This window comes from Dipodomys merriami, unplaced genomic scaffold, assembly GCF_024711535.1.
Source record: "Dipodomys merriami isolate MVZ:Mamm:240054 unplaced genomic scaffold, mDipMer1.0.p SCAF_10, whole genome shotgun sequence".
Taxonomy (NCBI): Eukaryota; Metazoa; Chordata; class Mammalia; order Rodentia; family Heteromyidae; genus Dipodomys; species Dipodomys merriami.
In genome coordinates, this window is record NW_027202271.1 from 53,056,099 (window position 1) to 53,078,802 (window position 22,704).

Consider the following 22,704-nt stretch of genomic DNA (forward strand, 5'->3'; position numbering starts at 1 on the left):
CTCATTATTGCTATGTCCTCAAGTGGTAGCAGAAGTGAAGGCATTTTCTGTGGCATTTTCTGTGGTTCTTTTTTCTTTTTTTTAAATTGTTGTTATCATAAAGGTGATGTACAGAAGGATTACAATTACATGAGTTAGGCAATGAGTACATTTCCTTTTGTACAGTGTCTTCTGTTCCCTTTTTCTACTCCCTCCCGTCTGTACTCATCATTTTTATTTTATTTATTTGTTGGTCCATGGGGCTTGAACTCTGGGCCTGGGCCTGGTCCCAGAGTCAAGGTGAGGGCTCTGCCACTCGAGCCACAGTGCTATTTCCAGTTTTCTGGTGGTTAATTGGAAATAAGAGTCTCATGGACTTTCCTGCTTGGGCTGGCTTTGAACTACAATCCTCAGATCTCAGCCTCCTGTATAGCTAGGATTACAGGCATGAGCCACCAGTGCCTGGCTCCACCCATCAGTTTTTTTAGCTCACTTTTATCAGTGTCCAGTGAGCTCTATTGCTGCACTTTTCGCCATTTTCCCCTTAAGTTCTGTACTCTTACCCCCCTACCCCCTGATGATATACATGTGAATATACCATACATAAAGTAAAGAAGACAGAATCATCAAAAATTTAAAAACTAATAAAAGGGGGGGGGTCAGGGAAAGAAGTCTCTTTTTCCATATCTTGGAGCTAATTTCAGAATGTATATAATTTTGTGTAAATATGAAGAGCACTTAGGCCTTGTGCTTTTTGTGTTTCTCTCCTAAGATTATCCTCTTGGTCTTACTGTGTGAGTGGCTAGAATTTTAGAGCTGATTTCTGCATATCAGAGAGAACATGTGCTGTTTGACTATGAACTTAAGTTACCTCACTTAATATGATTTGTACTGATTCCATCCATTTCCTTGCAGATAACATTCTTTCTAATGGCTGTGTAAAATTACATTGTGTATAGGTTCCATATTTTTTGGATTTATCTATCTATTTTGGGGCATCTGGGCTGTTTCCATATCTTGGCTATTGTGAATAGTACAGCAGTGAACATGGATGTGCAGGTATTCTTAACATACCCTGAATCATGATGTTAGATGCCCAGGAGTGGTATGGCTGGAAGCCTATCTTTAGTTTTTTGAGCAATCTCAGACTGTTGTCCAGAGTGGTTGTATGGTTTACATTCCCACCGACAGTGCAGTAGGGTTCCTTTTCCTCACATGCCTGCCAACATTTGTTGTTCAAATTATTCAGAATGTTAGCCAATCTTACTGGGTTAAGATGGAGTCTCAGAGTTGTTTTGATTAGCATTTCCTTTCTGACCAGGGATAGATGTGTTTCTTTGCCATTTTTACTTCTTCTAAGAAATTCTTCTTACCTCTCCAGGGATTGGTTTATCAGGTTTGGGAGGGATTAGTTTCTTGAGCTCCTTGTATATATTGGATATAGGCCTTTGTCTGACACATTATTGGTAAAGCTCTTTTCCTAGTTTGTTTACTGTCTTTCTAGTTTAGTAACTATGTCTTATTTTGATGTTGTCCCACTTGTTAAGTCTCTCCTGTCTCTCTGGGACTCTTGTCAAGAAGTTTCTGCCGATAAGTTCTATAATGTTTCTTCTACTATCTCTTGCAGTAGTTCAAGGTTTCAGGTCTGATGTTGAAGTCTTTGATGCACTTTCAATTGATATTGCTGCATGGTGATAAGCAGGGATTCACTTTGAGTTTTTAGCATATCCATGCCCAGTTTTCCAAACACAAATTATTCAAGAGACTTTTTTTTTTTTTTAACCACTGTATGTCTTTGGCTTCCTATCAAATATTAGACAAGTGTATAGTTTTATTTCTGGATCTTTTAATCTATTCCATTGATCTTCGGGTCTTTTTTTGTGCCAATACCAAGCTATTTTTGTTATTATAGCTCTGTACTAGAGTTTGAGGTCTGTTATTGTGGTACCACCCACATTGCTTCTTTTGCCTAGAATTGCTTTGGCTATTCTAGGTCTTTTGTTATTCCATATGAAATTTTGGATTGTTTTCTGTATCTTGGTAAAGAATGTCATTGAGATTTTGATGGGGATTGCATTGAGTTTGTATATCATTTTTGGCAATATGGCCATTTTCACAATATTGATTCTATTTATCCATGAACATTGAAGGTTTTTCCATTTGTGTCCTCTTTGATTTCTTTTTTCAGATTTTTACAGTTTTTGCTATAAAGATCTTCTATGTCTTTGGTGAGGTTAATTCCCAGGGTGGTTTTTTTGGTGTGTGTGTGTGTGCGTGCGTGTGTGCGTGCGTGTGCGTGCGTGTGTGCGTGTGTGTGTGCGTGTGTGTGTGCGTGCATGTGTGTGTGTTTTGAGGCTATTGCAAATGGAGTTGTTTTCATGGTTTCCCTTTTTGCTTGTACATCATTGGCATACAGAAAGGCTACTGATTTTTGAGGGTTAATGTTGTATCCTGCTACTTTGCCAAAGTGGTTCATCAGCTCTAGGAGCATGGGGACGGAGTTTTTTGGGTCCTTTAGGTATAAGATTATATCACCTGTGAATAGGGATAGTTTGATTTCTTCTTTCCCTATGTGAATCCCTTTTACATCTTTTTCTTGCCTATTGCTCTGGCTAGGAATTCTAAAACTATTTTGAAGAGGATTGGAGAAAGTGGACATACTTGACTATTGGTCTGTCATATATAGCCTTCATTGTTTCAAGGAATGTTCCTTCTATTCCTAGCTTCTCCAAAGCTTTTAACATAAATAGATACTGTATTTTGTTGAAGGCCTTTTCTGCCTCTCTGGAGATCATCATGTGGTTCTCATCTTTGGTTCTGTTGACACGGTGAATTACATTTACTGATTTGTGTATACCAAACCAGCCTTGCTTCTATGGAATGAAGCCTACTTGGTCATAATATATGATTTTTTTTTTGTATGTTTGTGGATTCTGTTGGCTAGTATCTGTGGTCTCTTTTATATGACACTAATCTCATCCATGAGAGCACCACCTTTATGACCTAATCACCTCTCAATACTACACTTGGGGACTAGGATTTCAGCACAGAAATTTTGGTGAGGACAGGGCCACACACATTCAGATCAAGAAGTGGCGCTGTGGCTCAAGTGGTAGATCCCTTGCCTTGAGCTGAAGAGCTGAGAAACAGTGCCCAGGCCCAGAGTTCAAGCCCCACGACTGACAAAAAATAAAACCAAAAAAAGCAAAAACAGAAAAAGCATTTAGATCATAGCAGGCTCCCTTTTTGTATTCAGTACTTTTAATTTTTTAAATAGTACAAAAATAAGATTTTGACGTTTTTTCCAACCATTCTTTCTACTCCTAATAATGGTTATTCTAGGTGAGAAGTAATGTGAGTTTTCTACCTTGGAAAGAAGCTGAGTGGTAGGATGAAGGATTGGGAGTGTGATTTAGGTGTGCAAATGTATATTGTATTCCAGGCAGTTCAAAATTATTTTGTATGGCTAGATTCATCTAGTATCAGAAGTTACAAAGTTTGCTGTACTTGGTCTGTGGCAGCATGAGCTATTTTCAAAGCTACTAAGTGACAAGAAAGAGAATGAATGTATCTAAGACCTTATAGAAACTTGTATGTTATATATGTAGCTAATTAAATGTTTATAATAAAAATTTCTTATCCATGAATGTAAAACTATTTACTTTAGTCATTATTCATTATATAAACATTTCCTCCCTTGAATTTTTTTCAGTGATGATCTTTTCTCTTTATCCTACTGCCCGGGTAAGACCCTCGTGGTTGGAGCATCCTATGTTGCTTTGGAATGTGCTGGATTCCTTGCTGGTATTGGTTTGGATGTTACTGTGATGGTACGGTCCATTCTTCTGAGAGGATTTGACCAAGATATGGCCAATAAAATTGGTGAACACATGGAAGAACATGGTATCAAGTTTATAAAACAGTTTGTACCAACTAAAGTAAGTAGGACTATCTAGGGGTCGTTGTTTCCAAACTCCTATAAAAGGCAAAAAGAGAGTTGAGATTAGTGATGAGGGCATCCTTTGAATATTACAAACTCTCAGGAATGCTGTGATTCCTTAGCTATCAAATACACATCAACTTGTACTTGCCTGCTGCCTAAATAGCTTTGCTCTTATTTGTAGATTAGTAGGGGCTGGGAAGGTGGCTTAGTGGTAGAGCGCTTGCCTTGCATGCTTAAGGCCCTGGGTTCGATTCCTCAGCACCACGTAAACAAACAAAAAAAAAGAAAAAAGCCGGAAGTGGCACTGTGGCTCAAGTGGTAGAGCGCTAGCCTTGAGCTGAAGAGCTGAGGGACAGCGTCCAGGCCCAGAGTTCAGGCCCACGACTGGACCCCCTCCCCCCCCCCCCCAAAAAAAAATTCAACATTATTTGTAGATTAGTAGTTCTTTTCTTCCTTTGGTTCTTTACCATTAATTTGCTTGTCTGTTGTTTTTTCTTTCCTAATATATACTAGACATTATAAGACTTTTAAGAAGACTGAAAAATTTTTTTTTTTCCCATTTAATGTTTCCCCTGGGAATATGATGTAGTCAGCAGATGCTCCCTACTTTGGACTTCCTAGAAACAATTATCACATTTTGTTATGTGGGCTGCCTGTTTTGCTCATTTAACTTTCATTTCAATGGTTCTGAAATATATATCGTAACAATCTGAGTCTGTTAACATAGCACATAAGATTAACAAAATTTATTACTTAGTATGTCTCAGAAAGTTTCCTTTAGTGCAGGTAAAGGTGGGACTATTTATTAACGTTTAGAGATTTAGTTATTTGTTTTTCCTTTGAGTGCTTCCCATGACCATAAGTCTCACTGATAGATGTGAGCTTTGGGTTCATAATAACCTAATTTCTTACCATGTGACTTAAGACATATTTAACCTCGAAGCCTCAGTGAAGTGAGGAAGATGATAGCCTTGTCTCAAGAGTTCTTTTGAGGATTACATTAGCAGCCACTTAAGCCTACAGTGAATCCATCTCATATTGTTATGAGGATCAAATTTCAGATTTCCTGGGAGTTACCTGAACTTGGATAATTGTAGCTGTTTTTAGGGACTAGAGGTGTAGATGCTATGCTTACATTGTGACTAGGAGATAACTATTTGAATACTGACAGAAATGTAACATTTTACATGTAATATATAACATACAAGGTATTTTAGTATAATATATAATGTGGGTCCTTGAAAAACTGTTGGGCTAGAGTGCTCATGGGGTCTGATTTCTGTTAACTGGGTTATAGAGTATGTTGTATTGTCAAGTGACATAGTAAAAGGGCTCTCTGCAGATAACAGGTGAGAGGGATGGAAGAGAAAGTTAATTAGAAATAAGAGAGTCTCATAATGCTGGATAATGGTGGCTCTTGCCTGCAATCCTACCTTCTCAGGAGGTTGAGATCTAAGGATTGTAGTTCAAAGCCATCTCAGGCTGGAAAGGCTGGGAATCTCTTTATCTTCAATTAACCACCAGAAAACCGGAAGTTGTGTTGTGGCTCAAAGTGGTAGAGCGCTATCCTTGAGTGAAAGAGCTCAATGACAGCACCCAGGCCCTGAGTTCAAGCCCCATGGCTGACAAACAAAAAGAAAAATTTCCAGCCCAGGCTGGCTTCAAACTGTGGTCCTCAGATATCCACCTTCTGAGTATCTAGGGTAAGAGGTGTGAACCAGTGGTGCCTGGTAAATGTTTTAGGCTTCATTTTGTTTCAACTTTAGGTTAACCAGATAGAAGGATAGAAGGGGAAGGTACATTTTTCCTTCTTGATAATTGTATTTATTTCAGAGCAAAACTATCTCTTTACAGATTGAGCAAATTGAAGCAGGAACACCAGGACGACTCCGGGTAATAGCTAAGTGCACTAACAGTGAAGAGACCATTGAAGGAGAGTACAATACGGTAAGGAATAGGCTCAAGTCAGTATTTCATCAGAAAACAGATGCCAGACGTGCTTAATAGTATACTAGGAATGACTGCTATTTCTATATTGTAGGGCTACCATGCCCATTTGAAGACACCTGGATTACTCTGATATTATAATTTGTTTGGGAACCAAATGGCTTCATATTGTCTCTACTGTAACTTAAACTAAGTTTGTCTACAAGAATGGCCATTGAAAAGCAGTAGAAGTTTTGAGTGAGCTGGAATGTTCCTGTCCCATGTTCTTCCCTTTCATCTCTCCTACCATTTAGAAGAAAAGTTAATTCATTCACAGATTCTGTTGTCTTGGTTAACAAGCTTGTCTAGGTTTATTTAGACATGTATTTATTTATTTTTTTAATTAAGAAATGGGACAGGATTCCTGCTATATCATGTCATTTTTGCCTAGGACAGCGTTGGACCTTGATCTTCCTACTTAAAGTAGGAAATCCTAGCTCTGCTTCTCAAATAGCTCAATTACAGGTGTTAGCCACTGGACCTGATACTTTTCTCATTTATGGAAGATGAACTTAGATAATAATAAAAATATAAAGAATTCCATGTGACAGTTTTTGTTAGTAATCAATAGTATATTATTTTTTCAGGTGTTGTTGGCAATAGGAAGAGACTCTTGTACAAGAAATATTGGCTTAGAAACCGTGGGAGTGAAGATAAATGAAAAGTAAGAAAAATATTACCATATTTTGTACTGTTCCAGATACAGATTGAACAATGATAATTTTAGTTCTTTTTTTTTTTTTTGGATGAGGAGGAGGGTGCAGGTTTGGGGCTTAAACTCAGAGCCTGGGCCCTGTCCTTGAATTAGTTTTTTTTTCCCCCTCTCAAGATTATCACTCTTATTACTTGAGCCACAGCTCTACTTCCAGCTTTTTGATGGTTAATTGGAGATAAGAGTCTTACAGACATTTCTGCCCAAGTTGGCTTCAAACCATGCTCCTCAGCCTCCAGAGATTACGGATTACAGGTGTGAACCACCAAAGCCTGTCAATATTCTCCTTTTTGGGTTTAGAAAACACTCATGTTAGTGTTTCCTGGTTCTGGTGACTATTGCAACTTGGAATTTTTACTCTTAACTATCATAATTCAAAGTTTCTCATCGTTTTCTTATTTCTTTGAGGTGGCTAGGTTGTCACTATACATAATGGTTCCTCTGAGCTGTTCATTTTGTGTTTAGTACTTTCGAATATTGTGCTCAGATGGAGTCAGTTTGGTGCTTTTAGGGGAAGAAGGGAATTTCGTTCTGTCAATTCATAGTGATAACTGATGAGTTTTATTTATTTATTTATTTTTATTGTGAAAATACTGTACAGAGGGGTTACAATTACATGGGCAAGACAATGAGTACATTTCTCATCAAGCATTGTAGCCTCCTCCTTTGTTTCCCCTTCCCATCCTATCCTTCCCCCGCCCCCCCCACCCAACCCTCTTCCGTCCCCCATCCAACCCTCTCCCTCTCCCCCCCCCCCATTTCTTTGTTGCTTTGTATGTTCCTCCCCCAACTGATGAGTTTTAACTGACTGAATTTTCAGGACTGGAAAAATTCCAGTCACAGATGAAGAGCAGACCAACGTGCCTTACATCTATGCCATTGGTGACATACTGGAGGGAAAGCTGGAGCTCACACCAGTGGCTATCCAGGCAGGCAGATTGCTGGCTCAGAGGCTTTATGCTGGCTCCACTGTGAAGGTGAGTGCCTGAGGTTATCACCCACTGAGTTACTTTTCAGTAATCTTCTAGCTCCACTGAAGGGGCAGCTGAGAAGGTTTTCCATGTGTTGGGTAATGTGATTATTTTGGTGATAACATCCTGATTGAGTCTCTCAGCTTGTATTTCAAACAGTGCATTGCTAGGTCTGTTACATGACGTTTGTAATTTTGTCACACTTCCATGTGTCGGTAGTAGGTTTCATTGCTACCACTGTAAGTACAATTTTCAAAAGCTTTCTTGGACCCTTTATGAGCTATTAAAAGCTTGGGTATAATTTAGGTAAGGGGGTTTAAGCTTGTTTGGGCATGTTTTCCCCCTGTCCTTTGTAAGAAATGTCTTTTGCTCTTGGAATGTTGAATGTAGCCTATGTTAATTGAAAGTGGTTATTTTTAAGTCACTGTAAGAAATTGAAACTCTTCATTATGTTGCATAAAATAGGGAGGCTACAAAAGACTAAATACACCCTAATTGTTCTTGAAAGTGTTCTAGAAACACAAACTGTGCTTATTACAAACACAAACTGTACTTATTACACATTTTCCTTGAGCATATATCATTGTGGGCTTCTTTCAGTTGCCTATAATAATAAAATCTCACAGAATGATGCTAATAATTGGAAGTTATTTTGGATTGTATCGTAATAAAAATCTTACAATTTGAAAAGAACAGACTAGAAGTAGAGGGCTTTGAGTAGCAGAGTAGCTGAATGTGCAACCCATGTTCATATTCCTGTTTGGAATATATATTTTCCTGTTTGGAATAAAACTAATGAAGCTACTTCCTTGAGTATATCTTGTATTCATTGTAGTAGTTACTGAGTGTCTGGTAAGACAAGGAAGTACATTTAGAAATAGTTTGAAATTCATTTAGTTTGTTATTCAGTATAGAGTTTGTGGTTTCCTGAAGGTTTTTTCTGAACCAGCAATAACTATGGGGTGATGATGCAAGAGATGGCACCTTCATCAGTCATTCACACTATATAGCACAAAATTTCTAAGGAGAAAATCAGTGTTTCTTTTCATTGCCTTTTGGGCATTCCTCCCATGTGTCATTTATAATCTCAGAAGATCTCTGCAGATCCAAGAGCTCCCTGAGCTGTGATCTCTGTCTGCCTAAATAGGGAAGACTTCTTGGCTTTGTTGGAGCTACACTCCTTGCACCACCTCTGGGCAGTGAGCTGGAGCCAGCATTGGTCACTTTTGTTTTGTCCTTTTTAAAGGGTTACAGATCTGTGCCACCTGTTGTTCAGTGTTTAAAAAAAATCCTTCACCTTTTTCTGGTTTTCTAATTTAAAGCAAGAGAACATTGGTGTATTATTGGTTGGTGATACATTATTATGGCTATAAATGGATGTCTGCCTTTACTTTTGAGTTAGAGAACTCTAAGCAGTATTCTTTTTAGAAAAGAAGAATTATAAAATTTCTCTAGTAGGTCACCCTACCCTACTGTTGTAAAGACTGATGATTCAGTTTCTTCTATCTTTTTTTTTTTGGGGGGGGGGGGTCCGGTCGTGGGCCTGAACTCTGGGCCTGAGTGCTGTCCCTCAGCTCTTCAGCTCAAAGCTAGCACTCTACCACTTGAGCCACAGCGCCACTTCCGGTTTTTTCTTTTTGCTTATGTGGTGCTGAGGAATCAAACCCAGGGCCTCAGGCATGCAAGGCAAGCGCCCTACCACAGAGCCACCTTCCCAGCCCCAACCTTACAGATTTTTAAGAGATCTGTGTGTATGTGTGTGCACATGCCAGTACTGAGGCTTGAACTCAAGGCCCAAGGCACCTTCCTTTAACTTGTTCCACTCAAAGTTGTCACTCTACCCTTGAGCTACAGCTGCACTTCCAACTTTGCTGGTTAGAGATAAGAGAATCATAGATTTGTGTGCCTGTGCTGGCTTTGAACTGTGGTACTCAGAGCTCAGTCTACTAGCTAGAACCTAGGATTATAGTCATGAGCCACTAGCATGATCTTTTTAGCCAGATGCCGGTGGCTCACACTTGTAATCCTAGTTACTCAAGAGGCTGAGATCTAAGGATCGTGGTTCAAAGCCAGCCTGGGCAGGAAAAGGTCTTGAAACTCTTAACCACTAGAAAAACTGGAAGTGGCTCTGTGGCTTAAGTGATAGAGCGCTAGCCTTGAGCTGAAGATCTGAGGAACGGAACTCAGGCCTCAAGTTCAAGCCCCATGGCGGACAAAAAACAAAAAAAAACTTTTTTTAAAGAATTATTTAAAAAATACTTGTATTATTCTGAAGTAGTGCAAAGAAGTTTATATTCAACAAAACAGTTTATGAATATTGTAAGGTCCGCTCCTGGATGACGAGCAGACTCCACCCTCCTCGCAGCAAAGTCTCTGCCCAGTACCTGCGTTACCTAGGCAACTGGCACACCTGGAAGAGGTCACATCTGCATCTGCTGAGGTCACATCTGAATTTGATGTGGCTACACCTTTCTCCGCCCATACCCTAGATAAGGCCTAGCCCATGCCCAGACGCTCTTTCTCAGCTCTTTCCTTCTCAGCTCTTTTCTAGCTCTTTTCTAGCTCTTTCCCAGCACTCTCTCTCTCTCTCTCTCTCTCTCTCTCTCCCAGCTATTTCTCAGCTCTTTCCCAGCTCTTTTTCTAGCTCTTTCCCAGCTCTTTCCCAGGCCTCCCCCCACCCTCCCCGTGGAGGGTAGAGGGCCAAGATGGCCTGGTGCCAGCCAGAACGATGAATAAACCTACCCCTTACCTGAATACCACGTGCGTGGTGCTACCTCTTTTTAAAAACCTAACAAGTATAATGTGTCTTGATCAGTGTCACCTCTGTCAACATTCTTACCAATCCCTCCCAACCCATTCCTTTCCTCACTTTTCTTTTTTTTTTTTTTTTTTTTGTCGGTCGTGGGGCTTGAACTCTGGGCCTGGGCGTTGTCCCTTAGCTCTTCAGCTCAAGGCGAGCGCTCTACCACTTGAGCTACAGCGCCACTTCCCCTCACTTTTCTTATGTAGGATATACATTGAATTTTTGGCTGCATTCTCCCCCTTTTTGTCTACCCCCACCTCCGCTTGACCCCCACCTAACCCCTTTCAAGTACCTGTTTCCTGCAGTTTATTTTGTTAAATTATTATTTTAAAGCCTTACTTTTAAAGTAATCTCTGGATTATTGAGCCAATGATGTAAAGTGCTTTTATGGGATTCTTCATATTACCTAGTTGAGCTTCCAAAGACTTCTGTTTTTGTCACTGGTAATTGAGATTGTCAGTATGTTTTTGGCTTCTTTAGTAAGATGAAAAAGCATGATCATTGTTCGTATCAATAATTGGTAGATGAACAGAAAAATAACATGAATTTTTTCTTCAAATCTCTACTTTTCATATAGGCAAATGATTCTCTGTGAACAAACTAATGTGTGAGATTAGAACTTTGCTTGCTTTCAGTAGGAATTTCTAAGTCTTTCCCAATATTGAACTGTTTGAAATACAACTTTTTTTTTTAGTAAGTTGTAATTTTTTCTAATAAGTTTTTTCTTTAATTTCAGTGTGACTATGAAAATGTTCCAACAACTGTTTTCACTCCTTTGGAATATGGCTCTTGTGGGCTTTCTGAAGAGAAAGCTATTGAGAAATTTGGGGAAGAAAATATTGAAGTAAGTATTCTTTTTTTTCTTCTCCTATATTAGGTTACTACTTTTATTTTCCCCTCCAGACTTTGTGCATGTGCCATGTGAGTGTGCACGCGTGCGTGCCAGTCCTAGGCTTTAGAACTTAGGGTCTAGGCACCGTCCATGAGTTTGTTTGCTCAAGACTAGCACTCTAGCAATTGAGCCACGGCTCAATTTCTGACTTTGGTTAAATGGAGGTAAGAGTCACAGGAACTTTCCTTTCTGGGCTGGCTTTGAACTATGATCCTCAGATCTCAACCTCCTGAGTAGCTAGGATTATAGGTATGAGCCATCAGTGCCTGCCTTCCTTCAGACTTTTAATGTATACAGAAAAAGTTGAAAAATAGCCAGGTGCCAGTTAATCTCCAAGTAATCACTTCCCTCCTGCTCCCAAAAAAAAAAAAAAAAGCCAGAAGTGGAGCTGTGTCTCAAGCAGTAAAAAGCTTAGGGACAGTACGCAGGCCTTAGTTATGGGCACATACAAGAAAAGTTGAAAAATAACTAAGAACTTCTGTATTACCATCATTTAGATTCATCTATTTATTTTGCATATTTTGCGTATTTTCTTTATGTATTTTTTTTTTAATTTTTAATTTTTTGTTGGTGGTGAGTGGTGGTTGGGGGGGCTTGAACTCAGGGCCTGGGCATTGTCCCTGAAATCTTTTGCTCAAGGCTAGTACTAGCTTTCCCACTTTGAGCTACAGTACCACTTCCAATTTTCTGTCTCACAGACTTTCCTGCCCCTGCTGGCTTTGAACCACAACCCTCAGATCTCAGGCTTGAACCACCTGTGCCTGGCTTGTTTATGTGTTTTTACACTGGCTTATATTAGTTATAGGAGGGATTTCATTGTTACTTCTCCACAGGTGTTAACAATGTTCTAATCAGTCTCACCACTATCACATGTCCTCTCCCTCCTCCCACTCATAGCATCTTCAGCAGGTTTCCTTGTTTTGTGTTCAAAATTGCAAATAATCTATTTTGACAGTATTCATCTTCCTCTACTCCTTTATCCTCTCTGCCAGCACAGCCTCCTCCCACTAGTCCTTACCCTGTTTGAGAGTAAGTTGAATTCCCCTTTACTTTTTAATATGCCATTGAACAAGGGCATTTTAAGGAACAAGACAGTATTGAGGTTTTTGTGTTAGTTTTTAGAACAGGTTAGTAATTTTATGGTTTCTTTCATTTGTGTTTTCTTTTTGTTATTCGGGTTTACTCGAGATATAACTGAAAGGTGCCTTATAGAAACAAATACCTGACTATAAAGAGTTTTGAGTTATTTACCTTTTTCCAGATCTTGTTTATTCCATGTATTATATTGTTTTATGAAATGTGATTATTAAAGAATATATACTGTTATTTACCATATCTAGTGTTTGATGATAAGCTCTTGAAGATAAAGAATAAATTGTGCTTTTATCTTCTCAGGTTTACCATAGTTTCTTTTGGCCATTGGAATGGACACTTCCATCAAGAGATAACAATAGGTGTTATGCAAAAGTAATCTGCAATCTTAAAGACAGTGTAAGTACCATTTAATCTTCTAGTAGTTTCATGTAGTTTTTGCTACTGGCTCAACTTTGATTGTAATACATAGGTACGTGGGGGTATTCCTTTGTCTTTCCATGCTGGTCTTCCCAATATGGACATGATTGGAGTGAAGACCCAAGGGACAACTTGAACCTTCTATATTCAAATGAGCAGTGAAGTTGCTGACTTATAGGAAATAATATAAAGCAGAAAAGAATAGGAATATTTCAAGTTTACCCTCAGAACTAGCACCAAAGAGAAAACTGGAAGGGGGAGGAGCTCTTTGTTGATTTCTGATTTGAGATTTTTGTTATCTGCTATTAAATACAGCCCCTGTAGCTGAGCCTGTGGGCATACTCCTTCATCTTGCAGATTTGTTTCCATATCTATAGCAGGGATTGAAGAAATCAGGGGTTTCTGAACATTGGGATTGCTGCCATACAGTAAGAAGTATATTTGAGCTTGTTCAGATGGCATTGCTTATATGAAATCTCAAGTAATATTCGCTACCAATTGTATAAAATCTCAAGTAACATTCTCTACCAAGAGACATATCTTACTTTTGAGTTACTTTCATAGATGAAGATAGTAATTGAGAAGTTATATACTTGTCATTGCTGTTTTTGTTTAATGCAGAAGCATGCTTCTAGAAGCTTTGACTGTCCTTGCGCATTTGCAGTTCATTTTGAGTTAGTTACTTGACTTCAAGGTGTCTGAATGTCCTTTTTTGAAATAGTACGTGTTTGTCCTCTAGCTTTTATTCCTCTGTGATATTTTTTTTCTTAACATAAAATATTTAAAATATACATAAAGACAGGGAAACTACCAATAGAAGGTATCAATACCAGATTCAATGACCTTTAACATTTTGCAGTGCTTTATGAGATAAGTCATCACAGAGGTAATTTTTAATGCTTCTGTGTACAGAGCACTTGGCTGTTTACCAGACACTACTTCAAGGGCTCATTAATACCTATTGTATCAGTAATATTTTTGTAGGTTTACTATAGTTTCTTTGAGCTATTGTAATGGACTGTTTATTAAGCACTACAGCATATGTTACGTGATCATATTAGGAATGTGCCATTAGCTTTATTATAGCAGAACTCAGTTCTATTCCAGGCTGCATAGCAATGTAGATTCCATGCTAGGGACTGCGATTCCTCCTGGTGTGGCTTTTTATATTCCTTCACTCCCAAAGGTGGAACATCATTCTGGTCTTTTTGTTTGCTGTGGACTTATGCATAAACACTATATAGTGTTCTGTGGCTTAATTTAGAGCATTATCCTCAGTAAATAGAATATAACACCTAGCATTTGGATTTCATTATATTTTGAGATTTTTTTCCCACAACATCATGTAAATTTAGTGTATTTTAAGTGTCTTATAGCAGTTCACCTTTAAGTGCATCCTACATCTCTTGGTTGTTCAGCATAGACTATATCACAGAACTTGGGCAGCAGAGGTTCCTTTCTCATTGTTTGCAGGAAGCTAGTGTACCTTGGGCAGGTCCTACAGCTACAGCTTGAGTTGCCTGCTCTGTTAAGAAATCAGACACAGAGCTACTCTAGAAATCTGTCAGCTGAACTATAGACTACTCTGCCTTTCTCTGCCTTTGTAGAGGTCACCTGAGTTTGGGACTTAGAATTTATCCAAAATAATTGCCACATAGGGGTTTTAGAATTGGCAGGTATCTTCCTTTTGCTTGCAAGATTGTTTTTGTATTAGTAGAGTCTTATTAGTCTGATTTCAGTTCAGTTTTTAGAACATTAGTTAAATGATGTTTTAGTGAGTAACTGCTCATAAGCCTCACAGTTACCATTGATAAAAACATGTAGAGTACAGGAAGGCACTTTTTTTTTTTTTTTGGTCAGTCGTGGGGCTTGAACTCGGGGCGTGGGCGTTGTCCCTCAGCTCTTCAGCTCAAGGCTAGTGCTCTACCACTTGAACCACAGCGCCGCTTCCAGTTTTCTAAGTGGTTTATTGGAGATAAGAGTCTCATGGCCTTTCTTCCCCACCACTGGTGCCCAGCTCAGGATAGCACATTTGCCCCTCTCACCATGTTTCCTGGAATAGTTGGATGGATAAAGAACTGCAGACATTTTTACTTTGAGCTTTTTTCTTTGTTGTCACTTGAAGCCCTCTGGCCCATATGAGGGTCTTTAGCTTAAATATGTCTGGCCATATCTGAGATGCATGATTTTTGGAATAAGCTGAGGAAGTAATCCAGGCTGTAGAGATGTGATGAAAGGAGAAGAAAAACAAACTTACGTATAGTATCTTATTTTATGTTGTAGGAACGTGTTGTAGGCTTTCATATCCTGGGTCCAAACGCTGGAGAAGTGACCCAGGGCTTCGCAGCTGCACTCAAGTGTGGGCTGACCAAAGCACAACTGGACAGCACAATTGGAATCCACCCTGTCTGTGCAGAGGTGAGTAATCTACCATTTACCAGCTCTGGTGCTGCAATTCTGCTGCAGGAACTACTTTTGTGTCCCACTTGATAGTCAGTGAGAAGGCTTAACCCTAAAAATGAGCTTTCCTTCTTCAGATATTTCAAATCCAAGTTATAAAAAGTAAAGAGTTCATGAGAGGTTCATAGAGATGTCTCTTAAATCTTTTATTTCTCTCCTAAACTATTTTCATGACAATTAGTTAATAATGCCATTCAAATCTAGAAAATTTTAACTGCCCAGAGATATTTTGAGGCTAAATGATATCAGCCTTTTAAACTTCTGTTCTAAAAAAGAATGATGTTGGAAAGTGATGCTAAAAAAAAACTAGCAAATGACAGTGGAGTTGGAAGTTGACCAGTGTAGGCCTCTGGGTGTCAGTGTTTCTCCAGTATCTGATCATACAGGGGTTGAGCACTGTGATGATGCTGGCTATCCAGGATGTATAGTTGGGGAGCAGTGGGTTTATGTGAGAGGTATCTGCTCAAGTGTAGAGTTTATAATCATAGCTCTTGTTTGTCTGGTGTAACTAGTGTTTTCCATCCAGTGTGTGCATACATGTGCTTGTGTACATGCATTCATTCCAGATTTCATTGGCAGCTGGTTATTTCATTTGGTAACTGGTTAAGTTCTGTTCCTGGACACATGCACAACTGAATATGTGAAAGTCCAGCTTTGAAAGGATATGAAAAGTATTCTAGTTTCCTCTTGCTTTGTCTTCTCTTGATTAGGAATGGTGTCCAGCTCTTGAGTGTGCATCTCACCTGGTTGGAAACATACAATATTAGTTGTTTCTATAAGGAAGCATGTTAGAGAGTATGATTGGAGCATGATAGAAATCTGCTATTTTTGTAAAAGAAAAATTTCAAAAAATAGGAAAAAAAACTGCTGAGTGTAGATGAATGCTCTGAAAGAATGGTTATATATCTTTATTCAGTGTAATGTCTCAAGGCTTTTGGTGTAGAGAAGGAGCCAATTAACTGCTTTTTTGAGTGAGTTAGTTTCATAATACTGTTAAACAAAGCACCAGAACTACTTTGCTTGAAACAACAGAAATGCATTCTCTCATAGACCAGAAGGTTAGAAATCTGGAACCAAATGTAAGTAGGTTCTTGATCCCTCAAAAAAATTCAATGAACTGGGCACCGGTGGCTCGCGCCTGTAATCCTAGCTACTCAGGAAGCTGAGATCTGAGGATTGTGGTTCAAAGCCAGCCCAGGCAGGAAAGTCTGTGAGACTCTTATCTCCAATAAACCACTAGAAAACTGGAAGTGGCGCTGTGGCTCAAGCGGTAGAGCGCTGGCCTTGAGCTGAAGAGCGCAGGGACAGCGCCCAGGCCCAGAGTTCAAGCCCCACGACTGACCCCAAAAAAAAAAAAATTCAAGGGAAGAGTCAGGATCCTTTCTTGCCTCTTCTAGCGTCTGGTTACTGGATCTATGGTATTCCTATGCTTGTAGGTGCCTCCTTCCAATAGGTCAGCCTCCCTCCATCATTGTTTGGCTATATTTCCTTCTATGATCATTGTTCAGCTTTCCTTCTTATAAGGACATCAGACATTAGATTAAGGACCACTCTAATCCAACAGGGTCTCATTTTATCTTCATTATACCTGCAAAGATGTTTCCAAGTAGGATCACATTCATAGGTCTGGGGGTTAGGATATATTTTAGGGGACCATACTCCAACCTACCACAGTGAGAAAAAGAAAATTTAGGTATTAGATGACAGACCTGAGTTATCTTTTCACTTAGCAAATGCATCTCAGTGAGACCTGGTCAGTCTCACAGTGTTTCCAAATTAAGGTGGACATAATACCCAACATACAGTTGACTGGAAATGCTTCGTGTCAGGCATTTGATATGTAAGCAATAGGTGAATGTGTCACTTGTTTTTTCTGGAGTACTTTATAGAAGATGCAAAGTCATCATTACAATGTTTATTAATGAAGGAGGAGGAATATGGATATATATTGCTCTGCTCTGGAGAGTCTAGTTTTCACTCTTTATCCCTGGCTATGAATTCTACTTGTTTTGGGAACCAGAATGAAAACAAAAACAAAGGGTTTCAGCAGGGCGCTGGTGGCTCACGCCTGTAATCCTACTCAGGAGGCTGAGATCCAAGGATTGCGGTTCAAAGCCAGCCCGGGCAGGAGAGACCGTGAGACTCCTATCTCCAATAAACCACCAGAAAACCGGAAGTAGCGCTGTAGCTCAAGTGGTAGAGCGCTCGCCTTGAGCTGAAGAGCTGAGGGACAGCGCCCAGGCCCAGAGTTCAAGCCCCACGGCCGACCAAAAAAAAAAAAAAAGGGGTTTCATGAAACTTATGAAACATTTTTCAAGCTTCTTGAACAATTTCAGTTGTTAGGGTCGTCTTAGGGAATCTGTGTTCTATGCTAAGGTGTTGGGTTCTAACTCATTGAGTAGTTGGCAGCAATGCCAAACTTTACTCAGGGTGAGGCAGCTGGTAGCATTTTATTCTGGATTTGGAGGCTGCAGTCAATGAATAGGACACTGATTACAGTGTACTTTGAGGAGTAATTTCAACTAATCAAGTCTGCTTGTAGGGGATAAAAACAATAGCTCAAGAGGAGAGAACATTTGAAAAGATTGTTTGGGATGTAAATTGGCATGTTGAACTAAAACCCTTGTATACAAGTACTTACAGATAATAAAAGATAAATAAGAAAATATTTTAAAATGAATATTAGTAGTGCATATCTAGTTTCAGTTTCTTGTAACAGTTAACAGGATTTTATTCTGAAGGGAGAGCCTTGTGTGGCTGGCACAGAGGTGGGAGGGGTGCCTTGCCAGGACTTGGCCTCTGTGAGTACCTGCACCTACTGCTTGGGTCTTCTTTTTCTTTTTTCTTCCTTCTTTCCTTTCTTTTCTTTCTCTCTTTTTTTTTTCTCTCTCTTTTCTTTTTTTTTTTTTTTTTTTGCGAGGGGGCCAAAAAGTTTGTTCAGATGTGCCAAGAGGTCTCATATAAGCCTTGGCCCTCCACTCAGGAAGGACTGTCTGGGCAGGACAGGTGGAGTCCGAAGATTGTGTCAGGATAAACAGCTAGGATTTAGATGTGGTTTAATGTTTCACGTGTGGAAGTTTAATCCCCACTCTGAGATGATCAGTCTGGCTATGGTGTTTATCAAAGGCATTAAGGTTAGTAAGGTCATTCAGGTGGGAGCCTTTTGATTGAATCTTGAATACATAATAAGGGAAGAGAGAGGGACTAGAAAGGACTGGGAAAGGTTAGGTGAGACCATCCTAAAGGGCTGCAGAGGAGTTGTATGAAACATGAAGATTCCCAGGCTGCAGAGTGTGGAGGCAGCCAGAGAAATGCCCAAAAATGATCAAGTATGGACATAGAGGGAAGAGGTATACTGTGGGCTCTATGTTTGTTATAAAGCTGCTGAACTGACTGGGCATATGGCTTCATCTGAAACAGGATACTTTGTACTGTCTCATCAATCCTGCTATTTTATCATGAATTTCTCTTAGAGCTGCCAGGCAGCTTTGGTAACATTGGTTTTGTTTATCCCCTGCAAACTGCCTTCTTCATTAACTAGAACCTGTTTCTTCCTTTGACCTGGCCTATAACATCCAAGAGGACATCCTTGGTCATGTTACCCTGTTTTGTTCATTTAAAAGTGGTTACCAAGGGGCTGTGAATGTGGTTTAGTGGTAGAGTGCTTGCCTAGCATACATGAAGCCTTGGGTTCAATTCCTCAATACTATATAAACAGAAAAAGTCCAAAATGGTGCTGTGGTTCAAGTGGTAGAGTGCCCAGGCCCCTGAGTTCAAGCCCCAGGACTACCCCTCGACTCCCCCCCCCCCCAAAAAAAAAAAAGGTCACCGAAATCATTTTTAAAGTGTGTGGTATTACCTGTCACCTTGTTTGCCCAGGGGTCTGACAGTGCTGTGCCTTCTTTCTCTTCCTCACAGATATTCACAACGTTGTCCGTGACCAAACGCTCTGGGGGAAACATCCTCCAGACCGGCTGCTGAGGTTAAGCCCCAGTGTAGATGCTCTTGCCCAAACTGCAAACCACTGACTTGTGTCCTTGCCCACATCCAAGGTGAAGTCTTCAGAAAGTCTCTTGGCACTTGTGCAGGGTGCTGCATATAGTGGCTCCTGAGGCCTGGGGTTTCCGGGCAGGAGGTGGTGAGTGGAAGGCAGGCAGCGTCACACTGGGGTCACCGTATAACGGACTCAAGCTGACTCTCGGCAGTGCATCAGAGGGATGCGTCCATGAAGTCACCAGCCTCAAGCCCAAGGGGTGGGCAGTGATGGAACAGCTGTCGAATCAGTTCAGCATGGCCTTTTCTTTATAGGTTTTCTTACTCTCATTTTCAAGCTAGTGAATGTTGATTATATGTTTCTCTTTTCTCCAGGGGGTTAATGATTCTAGAGATGAAAGGAAATAGCAATCAATTTTTGTCATAAAGCAAGTCACAGCTACAATATCCAAATACAGTGTTTGGTTGAGTAGGTTTGTCTGTGAAAGAGGATGCTGGATGATTAACAGTGTATGCTTCCATTTTTCTGACTGTTTCACATTGTCTCCTTTAAAAGTTATGTCTAGACAGATGAAACTGAATGACTCAGCAGATTCACCCCCATTGCAACGTCACTGATTGTTACTACCAAATTCTGTTGAGGAAGGGAAGCGGCGTTCAGTCAGCCCACTCAGGCGGTCTGTCGTCTGTCATGCAGCTCCTAGTGTCAGCATTCCTACAGTCAGACATAGAGGCAGAGGCACAGCCAGAGGGGAAAACAGCAACTGTCTCACTCAGTGTAGTGTCTTGTGCATTGAGTTAAGTGAGCTGAGATCATTCGCAATGGAAACACTTTGCTTAAAACTTTGTGTTTTGTTTGGTGGGTTTAGCTTTCAACTAAAATCACAAAATACTGTGGTGCATATCTTTCTATCTCTTGCTAAGAACTACATTCATCAGAAAGTAGGTCTTTCCATGCTTAGTGATTTAAATCTTTTGTGGTAATTGCTTTAAGGATGTTAATACCATAAATTATTATTTTTGAACACAGGTGGATGTGAAGGATTTTCATTTAAAACCGAGTAGTTTTCTCTTTTTCTGTTGGAGATGATAAAAATTTGGCACAAGTGTGTATAGATTTCACCTTGTATTTGGACAAGGAGGAGTTTACTCCTCAGGTACTTGTGTACAAGTGTGCTGGCTATGGTTATTTCAGCCGTAAGTTGGGCTGCAAACACATTCTGTGGAAATTGGGCCTCCTGCCGGTGGTTCTTATAGCTCCTTTCTGTACCCTTCCTCTCCGGTTGTATCTTTGCTGCTGCACGGAGTGGTCATTTCACAGTGTATTTCTGAGCCACCTCAGGGCACCCACGTGTCTACCAGTTAGCAGAACCTGAAGCTGTGCAGGCTCCACTTCACGGCTTTCCCCTCTGCAGATGAAGATGATGGGAGGGGAAGAGGGGAACTGATGGATGGGCTTGTGTTGAGTTTTATTTATTTTTAATCCCTCTCAAGTCTGCAGTCTCTGAGGTTAGAACAGTGGGGCAGTATGAGGTAATCGTGCCTAATCATGTGATTCTCTCCTAGCAGAATGGAATGTTCTGTCCCCACAAGAAGGGTTAGACTTCATAGACTTGTCTTATTTAGATTCATAATTGCCCACTGTACTGTAATTCATATTTCAGTTCCATGTATTTTTGTTACACATTTTCTAAAATAATAAAACAATGTGAAACATTTAAAGGTGCTCATACCCATGTGTGCCTTCTTCCTGTATGATGGTCTGGGGCTTTTGAAAGGCAAGGTCAAGTGGTCCCCGTTCGGGGTGAAGACCCAGCTGTTCAGGATGCCTTGGTAATGTCATGCAGTTAGCTGGCGTGGCAGCTGCTGAGGATTGGGCTTTGGTTCTGATGGCTTTCGGGTTTCACTTCCCATCTTTCTCTAACTTTACCTGTCTCTCCTCTGAGAGGAGACCATGCCACTCCATTAAAGCTGGCTGTCCAGAAGTTTGTCCACCCAGCGCTGGTGTCCTTGATTCTCATGAGCACTACAAGACTGGAACTTTTTATTCCTTTCTGAATTGAGCATACAGAAGTTCTTTGGATATAGCACCATATCCCCACCTGTAAACTCAGGAGGATTCACAGAAATGTTAATTTTCACGCGCAGACTGTCACTCACATGCATTGAATCTTCTGTATCAGTTAGACAGAAATGTTTATTTTGTGGTAATTCTTAGCCTTGCCAGAGTAGGCTATAATCAGAAATAGTGACATGAGTATTTCCTGCGGCGTGTGCCAGACGCTGGGCTTTGACACACTGGCTGGCTAGCCTGTTACGGAGGTAGACATATACGCTGGGTGAGTCACCTGCTCAGGATTTCACACTTGGCAGCGCATCCAGTGATTGAGGGCAAGGCTCAATTGTTCTCGGAAGGCCCAGCCTCCTTCTTAGTCACCTTGCTGTGCTGTGGCCCATTTCTCTGTGGCAGGGGAACTTTCAGAGCTATAACATCACTGCTCACTCTGTTTCCCACATATATCAGTCAGTGCTCTGCACTTTTCCCTCACCTGACATATCAGCACCTTTCCCAAGGTCTTCCTTTGGTTGCCACTTCACACAGGAGCCAGGATCTCATTGTCACACTTGACCCAAGCCCTCAGGGTCTTCAGAGGCCTTTTAATTATACCTGTAGTCTCCTGTCAAAGCCCAGGCCTGTCTTCTGCTTCTCTAACCATACCTGCTTTCTACCTTAAATACACTACTCATATCTACCCTTAAAGTTCACCTGTCCAGACTGCTCCCTGCCTTCTCAATATTGTCCAGAACATTTTGAGTTACCCCTAGTGGAGCCTGGCAGATGTGTTGTCTCTACCACTAGATGACGAGGACTCTATCCCATGCCTTCTAGAAAAGACCTAGAACTTAGAAGGCTGATATAGCCGGGTGCTAGTGGCTCACACCTGTAAGCCTAGCTACTCAGGAAGCTGAGATCTGAGGATCACAGTTTGAAGCCAGCCTGGACAGGAAAGTAGTGAGACTCTTATCTCCAATAAACTACTCACAAAATCCAGAAGTGTTGTGGTTCAAGTGCTCTTGAGCAAAAGAAGCTCAGGGACAATACCCAGGCTGGGCACTGGTGGCTCCTGCCTATAATCCTAGCTACTCAGGAGGCTGAGATCTGAGGATCATGGTTCAAAGCCGGCCTGGGAAGGAAAAGTCCATGAGACTCTTCAATAAACTCACAAAAGCCAAACCACAACCCAGGGAAACCCTAATGGGCTCTGAATAAAGCTCCCCTCATGCACATACCTGTTGCAAGTTATCTGAGCCTTGAGGGGCCTACCTAGCCTAACAACTTCCTTGAGCTGCTTCTAGTCTTCTGGCATTGGACATAGTCTGGGACATCAGTGGCTGCACTGGTCTCAGGCCTTTTGGTTTTGAACTGGAACCATACCACTGGCATTCCTGAGC

General features: G+C 40.6%; 1 protein-coding gene across 4 annotated transcripts in view; it reads left to right on the forward strand.

The window, feature by feature from the left end:
- Positions 1–20,973, forward strand: part of Txnrd1 (thioredoxin reductase 1) — a 45,040-nt gene extending 24,067 nt beyond the window's left edge. For all 4 annotated transcript variants that reach the window (XM_069991732.1, XM_069991720.1, XM_069991726.1 and 1 more), the window contains exons 7-14: positions 3,692–3,917; positions 5,777–5,869; positions 6,496–6,572; positions 7,441–7,597; positions 11,131–11,238; positions 12,682–12,777; positions 15,082–15,216; positions 19,177–20,973. In XM_069991732.1, coding sequence (XP_069847833.1) covers positions 3,692–3,917; positions 5,777–5,869; positions 6,496–6,572; positions 7,441–7,597; positions 11,131–11,238; positions 12,682–12,777; positions 15,082–15,216; positions 19,177–19,239 — 955 coding nt within the window. In that variant the 3' untranslated portion in view covers positions 19,240–20,973. The remainder of the gene's footprint in view (positions 1–3,691; positions 3,918–5,776; positions 5,870–6,495; positions 6,573–7,440; positions 7,598–11,130; positions 11,239–12,681; positions 12,778–15,081; positions 15,217–19,176) is intronic.
- Positions 20,974–22,704: the final 1,731 nt, after the last annotated feature.